Source organism: Rissa tridactyla, chromosome 11, assembly GCF_028500815.1.
Source record: "Rissa tridactyla isolate bRisTri1 chromosome 11, bRisTri1.patW.cur.20221130, whole genome shotgun sequence".
NCBI lineage: Eukaryota > Metazoa > Chordata > Aves > Charadriiformes > Laridae > Rissa > Rissa tridactyla.
In genome coordinates, this window is record NC_071476.1 from 10,456,298 (window position 1) to 10,472,147 (window position 15,850).

Here is a 15,850-nt window from a genome sequence, read left to right on the forward strand (position 1 = left end):
CTCAAGGCAAGCAGATGCAAGGCCTCTGGCTCACCACCTGCTTCAAAGGCAGAACGTATTCTTGATGCTATCGCTCGGACAGAGCGTCGTACCTGCACTCTTTCGTGCTGCTTTGCCTTAGGACAGGTAGGCATCAGCCCTTCATCAGTTATTGCAATGGAGCCCTTGCTGCGAGGTGGAGAACAGCAGCTTTCTCCTGCCTATCGCTTGTCGCCCTTGGCTGGCTTGGCTGACACTGCTGGGACAGAAACCATTGATGGGATCTGCTTTGTTTTCCGTTCCTGTTGGCTCTTCTTTTATTCATAACCTCTTTGGCCTGAAGTTACAGGCAGTTTCTTCCCTGCACAGTTCTCTCCACAATAACGGCAGCACCCAAATATTTGATGCGAGTGGTGGTTGACGAGGCTTCAGGCAAACAGCCGCCGCTCACCCAAAGCTAGCAGCGTCAGCTCTCCAGCACAGTTACACCCAGGAGGTTCAGGATGGCTCCAGCCGTCCTGCTCCTGCCATCCTCACCCCTGTCTCCCCAGGTGCGTGGCTCTCCATTCCTACGTGGCTCATGGACCAGACGAGCTGGAGCTGCAGAAGGGAGAAGGAGTCCGCGTCTTTGGCAAAGACCACGACGGCTGGCTGCGGGGCATGTCCCTTGTCACGGGGAGAGTGGGGATCTTCCCCAGCAACTACGTCGCTCCCCTCTTCAGGTCTGGTTCTTCTTACATGAAACAAAAGCATGCGGAGAGGGGAGTGGGTAACACGTAGGATTTGGGGTCATCTCGTTCCTGCGGAGGAATCACTGCCAAGGGATTCCTGCAGCACTTCCAAGGGCCAGGGATTCCTCGCCTGGGCGGGATGACACGTGGCAGCTCTCACTCCCTTTATTTCTCTGTGTGCCGACTCGGCTGCACACTCCACCTGGGAACCGCATCTCCCTCCAACAGCCAGGTGCCGCGGCAGGGAGAGGTCAGGGAGCGGAGGGGACCGACAGCGTTCCCCTCGGAGGGGAACAGCTCAACATCAGCCTTCACCCTCTTCGTTTAAACCTGGAATGTCGACAGAGACATCAGCAGCTTCTCCCATGACTATTTAATTCAGTCCAGGAGCTTTGACAAAGACCAAAGGTGAGACAGCCAGCACATTCTGATGAGTTCAGTCTGGGAGCCAGGATGAATGGCAGCGTGTCTGTGCTCGGACTCGCCTTTATTCCTTTTGGATGACTCTGGTCTTTCTTTTTTTTTCCTGCCAGAAGGGAAACCACAAGCTGAAGGCTCTTCTAGAGTCAAAATACTGTCTTTAGAGCAGGCATTTAATCACTGGACGCCATTGATCTAGCTAAACAAACATGCATTAAAAAGAGCAATAATTAAAATATACAATTTAGGAGAGGAAAAAAAATTGCCTGTGCCCTTAGTTCCCCTGAGATATGCTCAGGTTGGGCAGAGAAATGAAGAGCAGCTGAGAAATGTAGTGCTCTGCTTCTGCAAATAGAAAGCAGGGATAAGTCAGGACGCCTCTCCCAGGACTGTGATTTCATTATTTGGAGCAGTTTCCGTGCCTGGAAACTCGCTGTGACGGTCCAGCCCCGACTGCAGGAGCAGGGACGGGATGGAGGGGCACAGGGAGCTCTGCCGGAGGGGCAGCAGTGTCCCGCAGGGACAGCAGCGCAGCCGCCCGTGTGTCTGGCAGGGCCAAGGGCGGCAGTGAGGGATGAGGCCTCTCAGCCCCTGCCTCCCTCAGAGCCTGCTGGCGACATGGCAAAAATCCACCTTACGCTCCTCCTGCTGCCTCCTTGTCCCTCCCTCGCTTCCCTTTCCCTGCTTGTATCTTATCCTGCCGGATCACTGGGGTCAGGCCAGGGCTCCCAGCACTGTTTAACCCCAGCGTTGCCCCCCCTGCACCCTCCCCACATCCAGGACCACTGGCGATCCATCTTCATCCCTCCAGCTCATTTCTTCACCATCAGCCTCCGATAACACCGTGACTCCCCCCTCACCGATAAACAGCAAACAAATAACGGAGAGCACAGCCCAGACACCCTACATAGCCTCACAAAGCGCTTCAACCATAAGCACCGGGTTTGGAGCTGCTTTTCTATCCTCCTTAGGAAATTTCTTCATAATAAATTGATACCCGAGTTATTTGATGAATCACTGCTCGGTTATTAAACCATAACTCATTCCTCCACCCCCCCCAAAAAGATAAAAAAGAATCAGAGGGATGGTTTTTCCTTCCTTTAAGGAGTTAACAAAAGGACTTCATCAAGGAATTTGGAGCGGTATTTGGCCAGTGTGCTGGTGAGGAAGGCTGACAAGTTTTTGGGCAATTCAGTGGCCTCGGGTGAAAGGCTGAAGGTGACATCCCTAGGGAAGGCAGAGGGAGAGGACAGTCCGCAGTAGCTGCTGAGCACCCGAGAGCTGCCCAAAGGCGGAGGGGAAGCGAGAGCCAGCCAGCAGGAGCCCAAGCCCTGGCTCTGCCCGCTCCGTACAGCCCTGCCGGCCCCGAGAGCCCCAGCTGAAGGTCCCTCCGGCAGCTGCCATGCGGGAAATCACAGAGGGAGGGCTGGTGTCTAGGGGTCCCTTCTGCAATGCCATGGCATTACCTGTAACAAATCCTAACCCTATTTGGGCATAATTTCATACAAATCAGGTACAGAAAGATGAAAGCCCTTGTTAAAATGGAATCAGAAACCTGAACTAACTGTGTCATGCCTAGCACTTCCCACCAAAGCCCTGACCTGGGACCAGTGCAGGCGCATTGAAACCATTGAGCACCCTGTTGGGCAAACCCCTGCTTTCCTTACAAAACCTCAAGCCTAGTCCCAGTTTATTTCCTCTTCCATTTCAAACAGGAAATCCAATCTCTCTGACTCGAAGATGCCTTCTCTGTACGCCTCATGGACGCTATCGACCTCCTCACTCTCCTCCCAGGGGAGCATCTCAGAAAACGGCCCCAGACAAAGCAGACCGCTGAAGCCGGCGCTGCTGCCCGTGCCCATCCCCTCGCCCGGCAGGAGCGCGGCCGCCTCGGGACAGGCATCGCTGCGGCGCGGACGGGGCAGCACGAGGAAGAGTAAGTGCTTCAGGGGGTCTCTGGGAGGGAGAAGCCAGACGCGTCCCCCCTCCCAGACCATGCTGGCTGCCTGCAATTAGCACCGGAGCCATAAAAAAAAAGAAGTGAACGTGTCTGGAAAAGTGGCAGCTCTCCCGAGTGGTCCTTGCCAGGGCTGAGCCCATGAGCAGAGACGGGCCGTTCCCCACGGCACTCGGCATCTCCCCACAGTATGAGCTGGGGGGCAGGCGTCCCTGGCTGCCACGCCGGGTTTGCAGACACAGAGTGACCACGCTGTCACCCAGCTGCATCCCTCTTGTGAAACCAGCTCTTGGGAAGGGCCTTTCCAAGGGGTCTCGTTACAGCCGGGCTGCAGTGCTGGGGACAGGCAGCATCGTCCTGCTGCTGGGCAAGGGGCTGCACACGAAGGAAAATGCGATTTCCTAGGCTGAGTGCAGCAAAGCCTCCCCGACCTCTGGGGATTAACCCCCCAGGCTGGCAGGGACGGGGGTGAAGTGCCTGGGGGGTTAATCCCCTGCAAAGGTGGGAAGGGGGGCGATGGCGGCTGGCTCACCCCAACCCACCACTCAAATGGGGCTCAACTTGCATTGGGTGACCAAAAACATTTAAACAATGGCATAAGGGAGGCTGTTAGACATAAAAGTATCCTTATGCAGCAAAGAAAGAAAATGAAATACAAACTCCAGCAAAGTAAACATGAACTGTACCAAGACAATATTATCAGTCTCTAAAAGGGACTTCTGTGATTTTGGAAAATCAGCAAATCCCGCCTTTGAAATCCACAACAACCAGCAACAGGGCACGAAAACAGATATGGGGAGAAATAATCCCTAATTACACACACAAAACCTTGGTCCCTAAATTAGCTTTTGTTGGTCTGGAGAAAAGTTTTGGAATTGTCACAGACGGCTCTTTGAAAGCTCCAACTGCATGCTCAGAAGCAATTTTTGAAAAGGTTACTTTAGAGTATTATTAGGAATTATTAAGAAAGGAACTCAGAACAAGAGAGTAAAACTCATCTGTGCCATTGGGGGAGTTCTGGCAAACTCATACCCTGAACACTTCACGTATTTCTGGTAACTCAAAAAGCATATAGTAAAATCAGGACAAGTATGCAGGAGGATGATCAAGAGAACAGAACAACTTCTACTTCAGGAGAAAAAAAAAAAATTCAGCTTGGAAATATCTGAGATGCATAAAATCATGAGTAGCCTGAAGGTGAGAAAGGATACTTCATGGAAAAAAAAGCAGCAGGAGTTACCCAGTGAAATTGTGAAGTCAAAAGCCTTGATGTAGCACTGCACTAGAGGGAAAATTCCTCCATATCAGCTCTGTTTTTCTCCTCCTCCTCCACAAAGATCCAATTCGTGCTTCTCACTTGCATGTGCCCGAGGCTGTAGGAAACACCCTCCCCGAGGGTGGAGAGGAGGGACAGGGAGCCTCAGGGGACCCCCCCCGAGGCAGGGAGCCGGGGTCCCACGCCACTGGCTTCCCCAGCCATGCTTGTTTTGGTTAATTTTAGGTTTTTTAACTCAGCAAAGAAAAACTCTTTGCGAAGGCTTACGCAGAGCTCAGTTGGTTATGTTCTTTCCACCGAGGCTGGCAAGGTTCATCTTCAGCCCATATGTGCTGCTTTAGAACACGTTTCCAAGTGTGTTTGGGCAATCAAGTGGCACGTTCTGCAGCGCTCGCTGGCGGAGCTGCTGCTGGAGGCAGGCAGTGCCCCTGGAAGGGGCCAGGCGCAGTTGCGAGGGCCATGGTCAGTGTTTCTAGATTCAAAATGGGATTTATCTTAAGAGTTTGTTTACTGTAAAGGACTCATTCCCCTGTGGTGTCTCTGTTTAAAAAAAAAAAATAAAAAAATTCAATCTCGTGAACAGCAAGAAACTGTAGAACAAAAAGTTCAGCTATGGGATGGAGCAGCCAAGTAGGACCCGCAGCCAGCACGGGAGCACGGGACGGCGGGAGGGCTCAGGAACGGGGCTCCTGCTGGCGGCTCCTGCGTTCAGCAATGGAACTGCGCGGGAGGAGGGCAGGGAGCGCCCGGGCCCCACAAGGGCCACACTGGATTCCTGCTGACTTACCTCCTTCTGACTGTTCTTGCTCCCCAGACGGATCCCTGCAGCGGCCGGGGCAGGCAGGGACCCCCGTGCAGGTTGCAGGCTCCCTCAGGCGTCCTCCCACGGCCGCGGGACGACCTCCGCAGTTTCAGCTTTATCAGCACGCCAGCCCCCAGCCGCACAGCATCCCTCCTGGTGCCGGCATGGCCGAGGCAGCAACGAGACCAAACTTCTCCCACGACGCTTCACCGGCACTTGTGGTCCGAGGAGGGGAAAGCAGAACTCCCTCTGTGTGCAGCTCAGTGATCCTGGATGCCAAAGACCCTCCAGCAAAGAGCGAGGCAGCTCCAAAGCCACCGGCATCAGCCCCGCCATCCATCCTGGTGAAGCCAGACACCTCCCGCAACAACGCCGAGAAGGTACGGCCCGGGGTACCTGGGCTCCAGAGGGTCCCCATCCTCCTGGGCCTGGCACTCAACCTAATATCGCCCGGGGCCAAAGCCTGTGAGAGCCTCCCTCCATTCTCACCAGGTTTTCTTCTGATAGAAGTTACTGGGATTGGTAGCTGCATTAAGAAATCAGATATTTGTGTTGCAGACTCTGCTGTTCAGATTAAGCCCTTCAGAAAGGCAAGATGCTGCAGGGATTCTTTCAGTGTAAACCAATGTTCAGTCACAATCAAATATTGAGACTTTTCCGAGTTCTTAAATCAGGCAAGAATCCCACCGAGGTCCCTGAGAGTTTGGGAGCAAATGCCACAGACCTGGGTGTTAGACTGTACATCAGGCTGGTCTCTACAGAGCTCCCCCCATCTCCCTCCCGGCGCTTTGGCTGAGCCATTTGGAATGGAAATTTCTTTCCCCTCTGGCAGCCAGAGGGAAATTTCATAAAGATAAAATGGTTCTGCAAATTGCCCTAGTGATGACCTTCCCTTCCCGTGGCACCCAAAAAGTAAATGGCTCCACAAGCCCAGGTGACCTCAGAGCTCCCGGGAGGAACATCATCAGGTGGAGAGAAATGGCAGGCTCTCCGGGAGGGGCACGGCAGGACGGGCCACCCTCCCTCCTCTGTCGGGCTGCCACCCACTCTTCCCCTCGCTCTCCCCACTCCCTCGGTGATGGCTCTGGGCCGACTCTCCGGGGTCTATGAGAGCCGATGGCAGTGCTGCACTGCGCCGTACCGTTCCCTGGTGCTCTCCTCACCCACTACCCGCTGCCCATCACACTGGGCTTCCCCGCAGGCATCCTCTGCCCCCGGGAGGGAGCCAGTTGCCCCCTCAGCTCATCCCTCAGTGTTCCAGGGCAGATCCAGCAGGGAGGGGGGATGGCTGCTTTTCCCACCGTGATCCTGGTCCCCTTCTCGTTGCAGCAAGTGAAGACGGTGAGGTTCCAGAACCACAGCCCGCCGCCGCCCAAGCGGCACAGCCTGCAGCCCTCCCCAAGCCTGCTGCGCAGCAGGACGGAGCCGGCGGCCGCGGCGGAGGCTCTCCTGCCAGAAGCTATCCTGCCGGGCCCCGAGCTGGCCCTGCTCTACTCGCCCAGGCCCAGCTCCAGCCCCCTGCACCAGCGACGGGCGCTGCACCCCAAGGCGCTGTCGCTGGACCTCTCCGGGCAGCTCACCTTCCCCGTCAAGAAGAACTACAGCAGCATTTCCGCAAACTGACAGGGTAACTCCTCCGCTCGCTTCCCTTCACGCGAGCTCCTCTCCTCCCTCCTGCGAGGGGCGAGCACCCCGCACCCCCGCCAGCCTGCCACCTCCACCGCTCCCCTCCCGCGGCGAGGGACAGGTATTCCCCACATCTCCATGCCACCGGCGCCCTCGGGACCTGCAAGTCTGAGGCTTGCAGAGAACTGGGGGAGCTCCCAAGGGAGCGGGACGGGACAGGGCAGCACCTATCCCTGCACGGAGCCCTGTCCCGGCCCTGCTGTGCCAAGCGCGGCTGGAGGAGCCCCACTGCCCCCAGGGCGGCTGCCAGAGACACGAACGGTGTTTGTGGCATCCACAAAACCGATGTTCTCTGGTGCCGCGTAAGGCTGGCTGTGTGGTACTGGAAAAGGAGCGGGAGGGGGAAGAGAGCGTGAGGTATAAGAAATAGTTAAGCTTGTTTTGATCTCCTCACTGCTGCAGGAAAGCCCACAGAGATCAAAACACTGGTTCATTACTTTCCTGCTTCTGCAGGATAAAGAAACCATAAATCAAAATCAGTCAGTTCCTCGCTGACGGTTCCTGTTGCCTTTTGAGGGGGGTTCACTCAGATTTTTTTGTTAGGTTGGTTGGCTGCTTGCTTTTCTGTTTGGTATTAGTCCAGGAGTTTTAACACAGACTACAGTTTAAAAGGTGATTTGGAGAGGAAAGGGCCAATGGAAAGGGACCTGCCATTACCGCAGTCACTTAGACTCTGCAGACAGCGGGATTGAATCTTGGTTCTCCTCATTGCTTGGTTTCCTCTAATTACCTGTCAGGTACCTCCTAGCAGTCCAGGAGCTCACTCCAGCTCCTTCCCACCGCCCACCCTTTCAGATACTGCTTTTGTAAATATCCTAAGCGGAATTCATGGGTTTAAGTCTACATTAAGATGCATGAAACATTGTCTATGTAACAGAAAGCAGAATTCAGCGTTCACCGTGCCGCAGACCACCCCTGCGCCGCGGCAGCACCAGCTGATTTTCAGCAGACCCCGTTTCCTCCTGTGATCCCGGGGGAAAGCTGGCAGGGTCAGAGCTGTGCCCAGCTTACCAGCTGGGACCAGTCTCCAGCAGACCCAGGCACAACAGCTTTTGGTTTTCATACTTTGTTTTTATTGCCAGTTTATAGACCAGCAATTCCCATCCCAGCCACAACCACTGACCGCCAGATCTCCTAACAGCGGTAGCTGTGCTTCTTCCAGAACTGCTGTAAAATCACATCCTTGGTTAATCACACGCAAAACCATGAAATTATCTCCACTGGTCAACAGAAACTCTCCGAGGCACTGGCACAGCCTCAGAGGACGTTTTCTTCTGGAACTAAGAAAATGGAATGCATAAAATCATTTACTAGTCTACAGCCCCTGTTCTTTTACTCTTTCAGACTTTCTCTGTTTGTGGAGCAGGAAGCTGGCATCTGCCTGCAGGACTTTCAGTAGCACAGAAACCACCAATGGCACAGATAAGTTCTTCACCTTGTGCGCTCTGTCACTATCTAAGGTCCTGCAGAAAAATCCCGGCAAACTGAAAGTGTGCATTTTGCCCAGGTATAAAAGGGGTGCATGCTGCAAATAAGAGGGTGAACATGACTCTCAGCAATGCCACCTCAGAGGCAGTTGAACATCTCACAGAAGACATGCCGGTGCTTGCTGAAGGCTCCTCTTATCCCTTTGAAACTAAACCAGAAAACTTCATAAGATGTCTCTATAACCAAGACGACCTCCACTTCTCCCAAGCACATTCGGAAATAAATAGAATTGCATTAGGTATGTCCAGGACCAGCTTGGGTGGTTTATCGTGCTGGTTTGGAGGGGAAAGAGGCGCTGCCTGCTCACACCTGGCTCCAGATGATCGCTCTGTGTGTTAATGAAAGGACAGACGGCTTGGTATGACCTAATCTGCAATCCGCTGACGAAGCATCTAATGCATTTCAACAGCTGACCTCCTGTGAGACGCACAGAAGATGGTGGCATGGGTGGCTGGAGCTACACGAGAATTAATTATGGAGATGTAATTGCCGTCAAAGAAGGAGCAGTAGGAAGCATGAAGCCCAGTTGAATACTTGGTGGGGTCGGGATGCGTAGGGAAGGAAGGAAGAGGAACTTCTGTGTTTTACTGCCCCAGACACGCCTGTCCTCATCTCCTGCCAATATAACAGAGCCAAGGTCTAACGGGACCGCTGTGGTCGCACCGTTTGCTGAGCAGGGGGACGGACGCGGCCGGAGCAGGGTGGGCTGTGCCAGGGAGGGGACAGGCCGATCCCTGCACTCACCACAGCTGATGCCAATCCCGAGCTCTTACACACCCCAGCGAGAGGCAGCCGTGACCCCCGGCTCCAGCACAGCTCGGTGTCCCTGGAGAGCAGGAATGAGATGATGGGCCAGGGACTCTGCAGCAGCTCCAATCAAAGATCTTCCCTTGTTATCAGCAATTAACCCTGCCCTGCAGACCCTGTTGCCTGTTTCATCAGGGCTCAGGAGGAGCGTTGCTCCAGACCAGGGAGCACAGCAATAACTGCCAACACTCAGGAGGGAGCTCAGCGCAATCTGCATGCAAAGAGGCATTTGAAGATGAGGAGCAAAAAGAAAACAACAAACCATAACTCACCGGGGGCTTCAGGCAGACGTACACTGAAGTAAGTCACCTTGTAAATTTAATCTACAAGTGGGGCAGGTTTTCCCACGAGAGGCAGGCATGCGAGGCCAGGCAGCAAGGAAGAAATTAAAGTTCAGCTTGGGGCTGCAAAATGTAAAGCTCAGAGAGCAACAGAGAGGAGCGACCGCAGCTCTGTTTCTCACCCCTCGGTCCTGCCACCAAAGCCCAGACAAGAGCAAAGACGGCACCTCCTCTGGCCTCACTTATCAGATGCGCTAATCTTCAGGGGACACCAGGAGCATCAGGAGATGCCAGAGGTGCTCAGCACACCTTAAGAATTAATAAGCCATAAAGTTTTTCTGCACATCTGGGCTCACAACCACCAGATACCTCTCATATGATCAGTTCAGAATATTGCCTTTCATGGAACAAATCCACCCTTTTATCCTCATATCAAGATAAACAGCAATAAGGTTTCATAGCACCCATGCACACAGGGAAGCCTGCAAAACTGTTCAGCCCCATTAAATGACACTGAAGACTTAAGACAAACATACCAAAACGCAAAAAAGCACCACAAATCTCTCCCGGACTTGGCCCTTAACCCACTGTGTTACAACAAGTGACAGCATTGGGCTGGTGGGGACAGGGAAGGCTCTGAGACTCCTGCATACGCACAGTCACGGGCTGTGGCGGGGAAAGGAAGCGCCAACAGTGACACTGGTGCTTTGGTAAAAGAGCAGGCAGCTATTTTGGGATAGATCTCTCAGAGTTTCTTGCATAGGATATTTCAGTGTTTTGATGCTATGGTGATAAGTGCCCTAAATATATTCAAAATATGTAGGGAGAGGGAACTGAAAACAGGAGACATTTTAAAGCAACAGCTCTAATAAGCATCTTGTTCCCATAGCCATACCTGCCCACTGGTTCCACGCTGCAGCCCACCGAGCAAAATCCCTCAGTGCTCCTCATCTTCTCCGCTCCTCCCCTGGCTACACCTAGGAGGAAGCATCTGGACTGCACTATCTCACCAAGGAGCATCCCAAGGAAGAGGGACTAGAACTCACTGGAACTCAGACCTTTCTCTTCCAAAAGCCCAGGCTAAAGCAGAAGCTCCTGTAGGAGCCAACAGGGAGCTTTGTCACGAGCCCCGAGCAAGGCAGTGCCCAACAAGTGGCCCTTGTCTACACAGAGAAGCCAATCATTCTGGGGGAGACATCGACCGGGTCTGCTGGGGAGTGATTCTAAGTGCCCCAGACTAAAAACCGCTGTTCTGGAACAGTGACTCCAATGCCTTGACTCTGCAAGCAGAACCACCCACCGGGTTCTTGGAGCATGAGCAAACAGCATTTTTTGTTTGAGCTCTGGGCTGCTGACCTGAAGGACACTGCACCTTCCGTGAAGATCTGCTCCAAACCGTGTCCATCTCTGGCTGCTGTCATCCCATTTTTACTTCTTTTTTTTTTTTTCTTTTAATTGGTAGCAATGAAAACAGAGGCATCACATGTTGGTAGGAGGGTGGTAGCTCTACATGGAGGTGGGCGAGCTCTTCAAGGGTTTCTGTTCTTTTTATAAATATATTTAACTTTCCTCCTCTCTTCCCATCCTCCAGACTCTCTTCAGCCCCATTTCCTCAGGGAACAGAGGTTAGACATCAGTACTGGGACCCTGTTCTGTCATTCCTGAGTTGGCCAGGAGGGTTCACGGGGGAAGGCCACCCCTTTTCCCCCAAGGATGTCTCCGTTCTGCACTCTCAGTGGTACGGAGAGCCTGGCCTGAGCCCTGGCCCAAGCCTGCAGTCTCCTGTTTTACCACAAACCAGCACGGGAAGCACAGAGTGCAAAGAAAACAACATTAGGAAAGGCAAAATACAATTGCAGGTGTACTGCAGCGTAATGCATTTCTATAATGAAAATATATTGTTCTCTGCCTACCCGGTTCAGGGGCAGGCGGGCTCCCAGCACCCGAGCGTCGCGTCTGTCAGCGGAGCGCAGGAGAGGAGCTCTGGAACAGCGCACAAAGCGGCACACGGGGACAGAGGGACCGTTAATGAACCTCTCACAAGTTCTTGAATTGGCCTTATTTTCTATCTGCTCATTTCTTATGATTAGTTAATGAATTGGAGCCCAAATCAGATCATTCATCAGCTCAGCTCTAATTGCCTGCCCAGCCTGGCAGAAACCTTGGAGTGCTTCAGTAAGTAACCTGCCCCCCGAGCCTGAACTGCAGTCATGCTTCCTGATAGATTACGACAGGGGCAGCAGAGGTAAGAAAACATAACATTAACTAAGTCTCTCCACGTCCTTCACGCGGAGGGTGCTGCCCTGCCCCAGCCAGAAGCAGCTCGTCTCAGAGCCCCCGACCCCAGAGCCGGGCCCACGGGGGACCCTCCCACAAGGAAGGTTGAAGTGAGGATGTCCAGCCTCAGGAGGGAATTCTGCAAGGCTGGCTCAGATGGCAGCCGGCCTCGCTGGCAGGGTGCTTTCCTCGGAGCCGGAGAGCCGTAGCCAGGCTGGGGTCCATAGAAGGCCCCCGGGGTCCATCCCTACCCTCCAATAGAGGGATCTAATGATCCCTTGGGCAGAAAACATAAGTCATACACCAGAGGATGCTGCGGCCACACAAAGCATTTATCATCACGCGTGGTCGGGTGCCACCAACAACTGCATCGCCACAGCAGGGCCGGCCAGGCGGGATTCGGGCACGGGCAGCTCCGGATCCCCAGAGCGCAGTGGTGCTGGGGGAGGCTCAGCCCCCAAGAGACCTGGCTCGGCTCCGACTGCTTTCAGCTTCCAGTCACTGCGTCTTTGACAGTCGTTCTCAAGAGTTTCTCCTACAGCCACGAGGGCACCTCTTTTTACATGAAAGTCAAGGAGATTTTTTTTTTTTTTAAACATGACCACATGATTCCAAGAACCTGGGGCTTTAGACAAAGAAAATATCCCAATCCTGATAAGCTAGTGAAAGACCACAGTGTGCGGGACACCAGATATTTGCTTCTTCCACTCTCCCAACCACCCTGCTCTGCCCTTGGTAAAGGCCCATTTTCCAAAACTAGCATTAGAAAAACACCTTTAAAGTTGTAGTGCATCCAGGCTTCTAATCCACACTATAGTCTTAGTCACCAGGTGTTTTAACGAACACTTATTTCCAAGCATTTTATTTCCTGACTTCATCCTCTTCAATTTTTCCTAAGCCACCAAAGCAAAACAAGAACTGTTAAAACACCACAGATCTCCTCTAGATTCGGAAAACCCAAGAAATCAGCTTGAGAAAAAAGATCTCTGCAGGAAGAGGCAGCCCTCAGCACCGAGCCCCGTCTTCCCTGGCTCCAGGAAAGGGCAACGCTAACGCTGGCTGCAAAGCAATGTGGGAAACACCGGAGCAACCCAGGAACATGTCAATTCATGTGTACATTTATCATTATTTTAGGAGGTTTATTCCTTGCCCAATAGTTATTGCCGTTCATTTGTGCAACTACATCTTTTAGTGTAATAATAGCTACAGACTTTAAGTTTTTCAGTTTTTTTGCCTTGTCTCAGTATCTCCCCCATTGGAAAAGTAACATTTCAAAAACATTCATAAAATCAGTGTTTAGAACCCAAAACCGTCCAGGTGAAGCGATGGGGACTCACCAGGGAGGTCAGTGCTGGTCACTTTGTCCCTGTTTCCAATGGGAAGTTGTGACCGGATCAGGAACCGCTCTGAGGGCTGGCACACAGGATATGGAGCCACGGTCAGGCAGGTGAAGACAATACGGGTAATAAAAGTGGAAAAAAGATCTATTTATACCAAAGTTGCAACCGAAAGAAAATTTAAAGGCAGTAGGGATCAACTAAAGGTAGTTTACCTTGATCCCCTGCACAACAGACCAGGGAATTTTGTTGTCTTCTTTCTGCACTGAGCCCAGGAAACATTATCATAAAATGCTACAGCCACTTTACTATAAATGAGAAAACAGAAATGACTATTTTTACATGTATATGCTTAGAAACAGTAAGATATATAATCTTCTCTTATTTGGTGATGGGTAGGAGAAATAAATAAAATACCTACATTTAGTTTATTGTTCAGAGACACTTGTACAAATCCAGTGATGCTTAATATTTTTTCCACGATGTGAAGTTCATTTTTTTTAAAAAGGTTTTTCAATTTAACATACTATTAGGGAGAAGAGAGGTCAATAAACAAAAAGATATTAATTTGCCATTTTGTATTAATCCTCAAGATATTTATTTTGTATTTCTGTAACTGAAAAACAATGGTTTAAAAATATTTTAAGTTTTCAGAAGTTTATTCATCTAAGTTTATAGCACTAATGTTTAGATCTGTAGCCTGTAGATTAATTAAATTAATTGGAGCCGAATGGATTATGGCATCTTACAGACTGTCAGTGAGGGGCAGGACGGAGCTGCATCCCACGGGTGCTCCCAAGGGAGCTGGTGGGGGGTCACCCGGGGGGACACAGGGCTTGGGAAAGCTGTCAGCGCCCAACGCGGGCCGTTTATCCGCCCTGCGCGGCACCCACCCTGTGGAAGCTACTGTGTTACCATTAAAACTTTTTGCATGAAAAAAAACAGGAATGTTTATTTTCACTGTCTTATTTCACGTTGCAGTTTCGCAGTCGGGATGGAATGGGAGAAGAGGGAAGGGGATTCCTGGGGCTGGGACAGGGGCTTCACTCTCCCCCGCACCAGCCGGGCTCCGGTTCAGCCGGCCAGAGCTCCAGCTCCTGCTTTCTGGTTTTGATGCTCTTTGCTCCCAGCAGGAACCTACAAGCAAATACAACGATATTTAAGCGTTGCTTGCCTTTTTTTTTTTTTTCTTTCTCTCCTTTCTAAAGTGCTTTGAAGTCTCTGGCCAAGAGGCGAGCAGAGCGCTTTACTCCATTTTACCTGGTTGGAGCAGGTCCCGGGACCCTGGTGCCGTTCCCCACCTCAGCCCTCGCCGAGGCGCGGTGGCACTACCCCTGCGCTACGAACTGCTCAGCTGCAGGACCAGCGCGTCACCACTGCTCTCCCAAGAATGGCAAATAAACCTGCACTGAATTTTCACATCACAAGTCCCAGCTGAAGACGGCAATTTAGGTTCACACTCTCAAAGCCGCTGCTGGATCAGGAAACGGCTGCGACACCACGACCTGGCGTGAGCTGCGGGTTACTGGGCATTATACCCAGGTTTAATTCACTGGGGTTACTGGGCATTATACCCAGGTTTAACGTACTGAAGGGGACAAGAAGCAGCAGAGAGAGAGAGAAGCTGCTGTAAAATACTCGTGCATTTTATTTTTAAAAACAAGGCATTTCACATGGTGGGTGGTGAGGGAGGACGACCGGGTGGATAGAGAGAATCACGACTCAGACTCCCTCGCTGGGAGGGTTTTTAACTAGGACACCCTCAGCTCAGCATCCGCGTTCCCACAGGGCTGGTGGCAGCCCTTGGGCCACTTGACCTGCAGCAGGTGGCCAGCAGGTCCGAGTGCTGCCCAGTGGCCACCAAGGGTCCCCTGGGAGGAGCGAGCAGGATTTACACAAACACCACGACCGAGGACCGGCTTCCCCACCTCGTCCTGCATGTCCTACCCGGGTCACAGCAGCAGTGAACTCACGGTCAGACCCAGCCCCGGCCCAGTGGATCACCCTGTGCTCGGGTGGCTCATTTCAGCCCATCACCCGGAATCCTCTGCCCGGTTCACCTTCGGCACAGGGAAGACAGGTTTTGAGGGGTGCTGGACACCCACCAGTCTCACTAAAAGCAGGAGGTGAGGCTGCCTGGAGGGCACAAGCCCTCAGCTGAGACTCTGCCATGGCTTGAAAGGGCTCCTTGCTCCCTGCCGCCCGGTCACACAGCGATGTACGCTGTACAGCCTCCGCTCCAGCTGCGCGATCCCGCAGCAGCTGCAGACACACACAACCCTGCCCTTAGAAACTACTTTAAAAACATGAGGAGCTGCTCGGAGTTGCCATTCCATTATAAAACAAATGCTTTTTTTGCCTCCGTGCAGGAGACAGGGCAATTCCTTAGACTTAATGCATTAGTTCTGCTTTAAAAATGCATCAAGGTACCAGAACAGATTTTCAGATCAAAAAGGAATTTGGCTGCAGGATCCTGCACGTGCCGGTGCAACCAGCGTGTAGGGCCCAGGTGCCATCTCCTCTGCCAGCCAAACCGCAGCTATCAACTGGCAGAGTGAACCCCCTTCGCAGCATCCCCAACAGTGGCGGGGACAGACTTCAAAGCCTGTGGGACGCTGCTCCAGCAGAAATTAAGGAGAATCGAGTAGGAACTGCAGCACCCTGGGAGCACCCAGGGGATCAGCGCTGACTCCCATGCGGGTATTTCGCTCGCTCTCTCCCTGCTATTGCCTGAAGTAAATCCAACGCTTCGCTATCGCAGCCCAGTGCGATTCATCTGCCCGGCCTTTGGCTGCAGTTCAGGCGTAAA

At 52.5% G+C, this 15,850-nt stretch overlaps 1 protein-coding gene across 1 annotated transcript in view; it reads left to right on the forward strand.

Moving 5' to 3' along the window:
- Window positions 1-6,788, forward strand: part of SH3RF2 (SH3 domain containing ring finger 2) — a 37,801-nt gene extending 31,013 nt beyond the window's left edge. Inside the window, exons 5-8 of the mRNA XM_054217397.1 lie at window positions 531-701; window positions 2,846-3,066; window positions 5,178-5,545; window positions 6,495-6,788. Of these exons, the coding sequence (XP_054073372.1) occupies window positions 531-701; window positions 2,846-3,066; window positions 5,178-5,545; window positions 6,495-6,788 (1,054 nt within the window). The remainder of the gene's footprint in view (window positions 1-530; window positions 702-2,845; window positions 3,067-5,177; window positions 5,546-6,494) is intronic.
- Window positions 6,789-15,850: the final 9,062 nt, after the last annotated feature.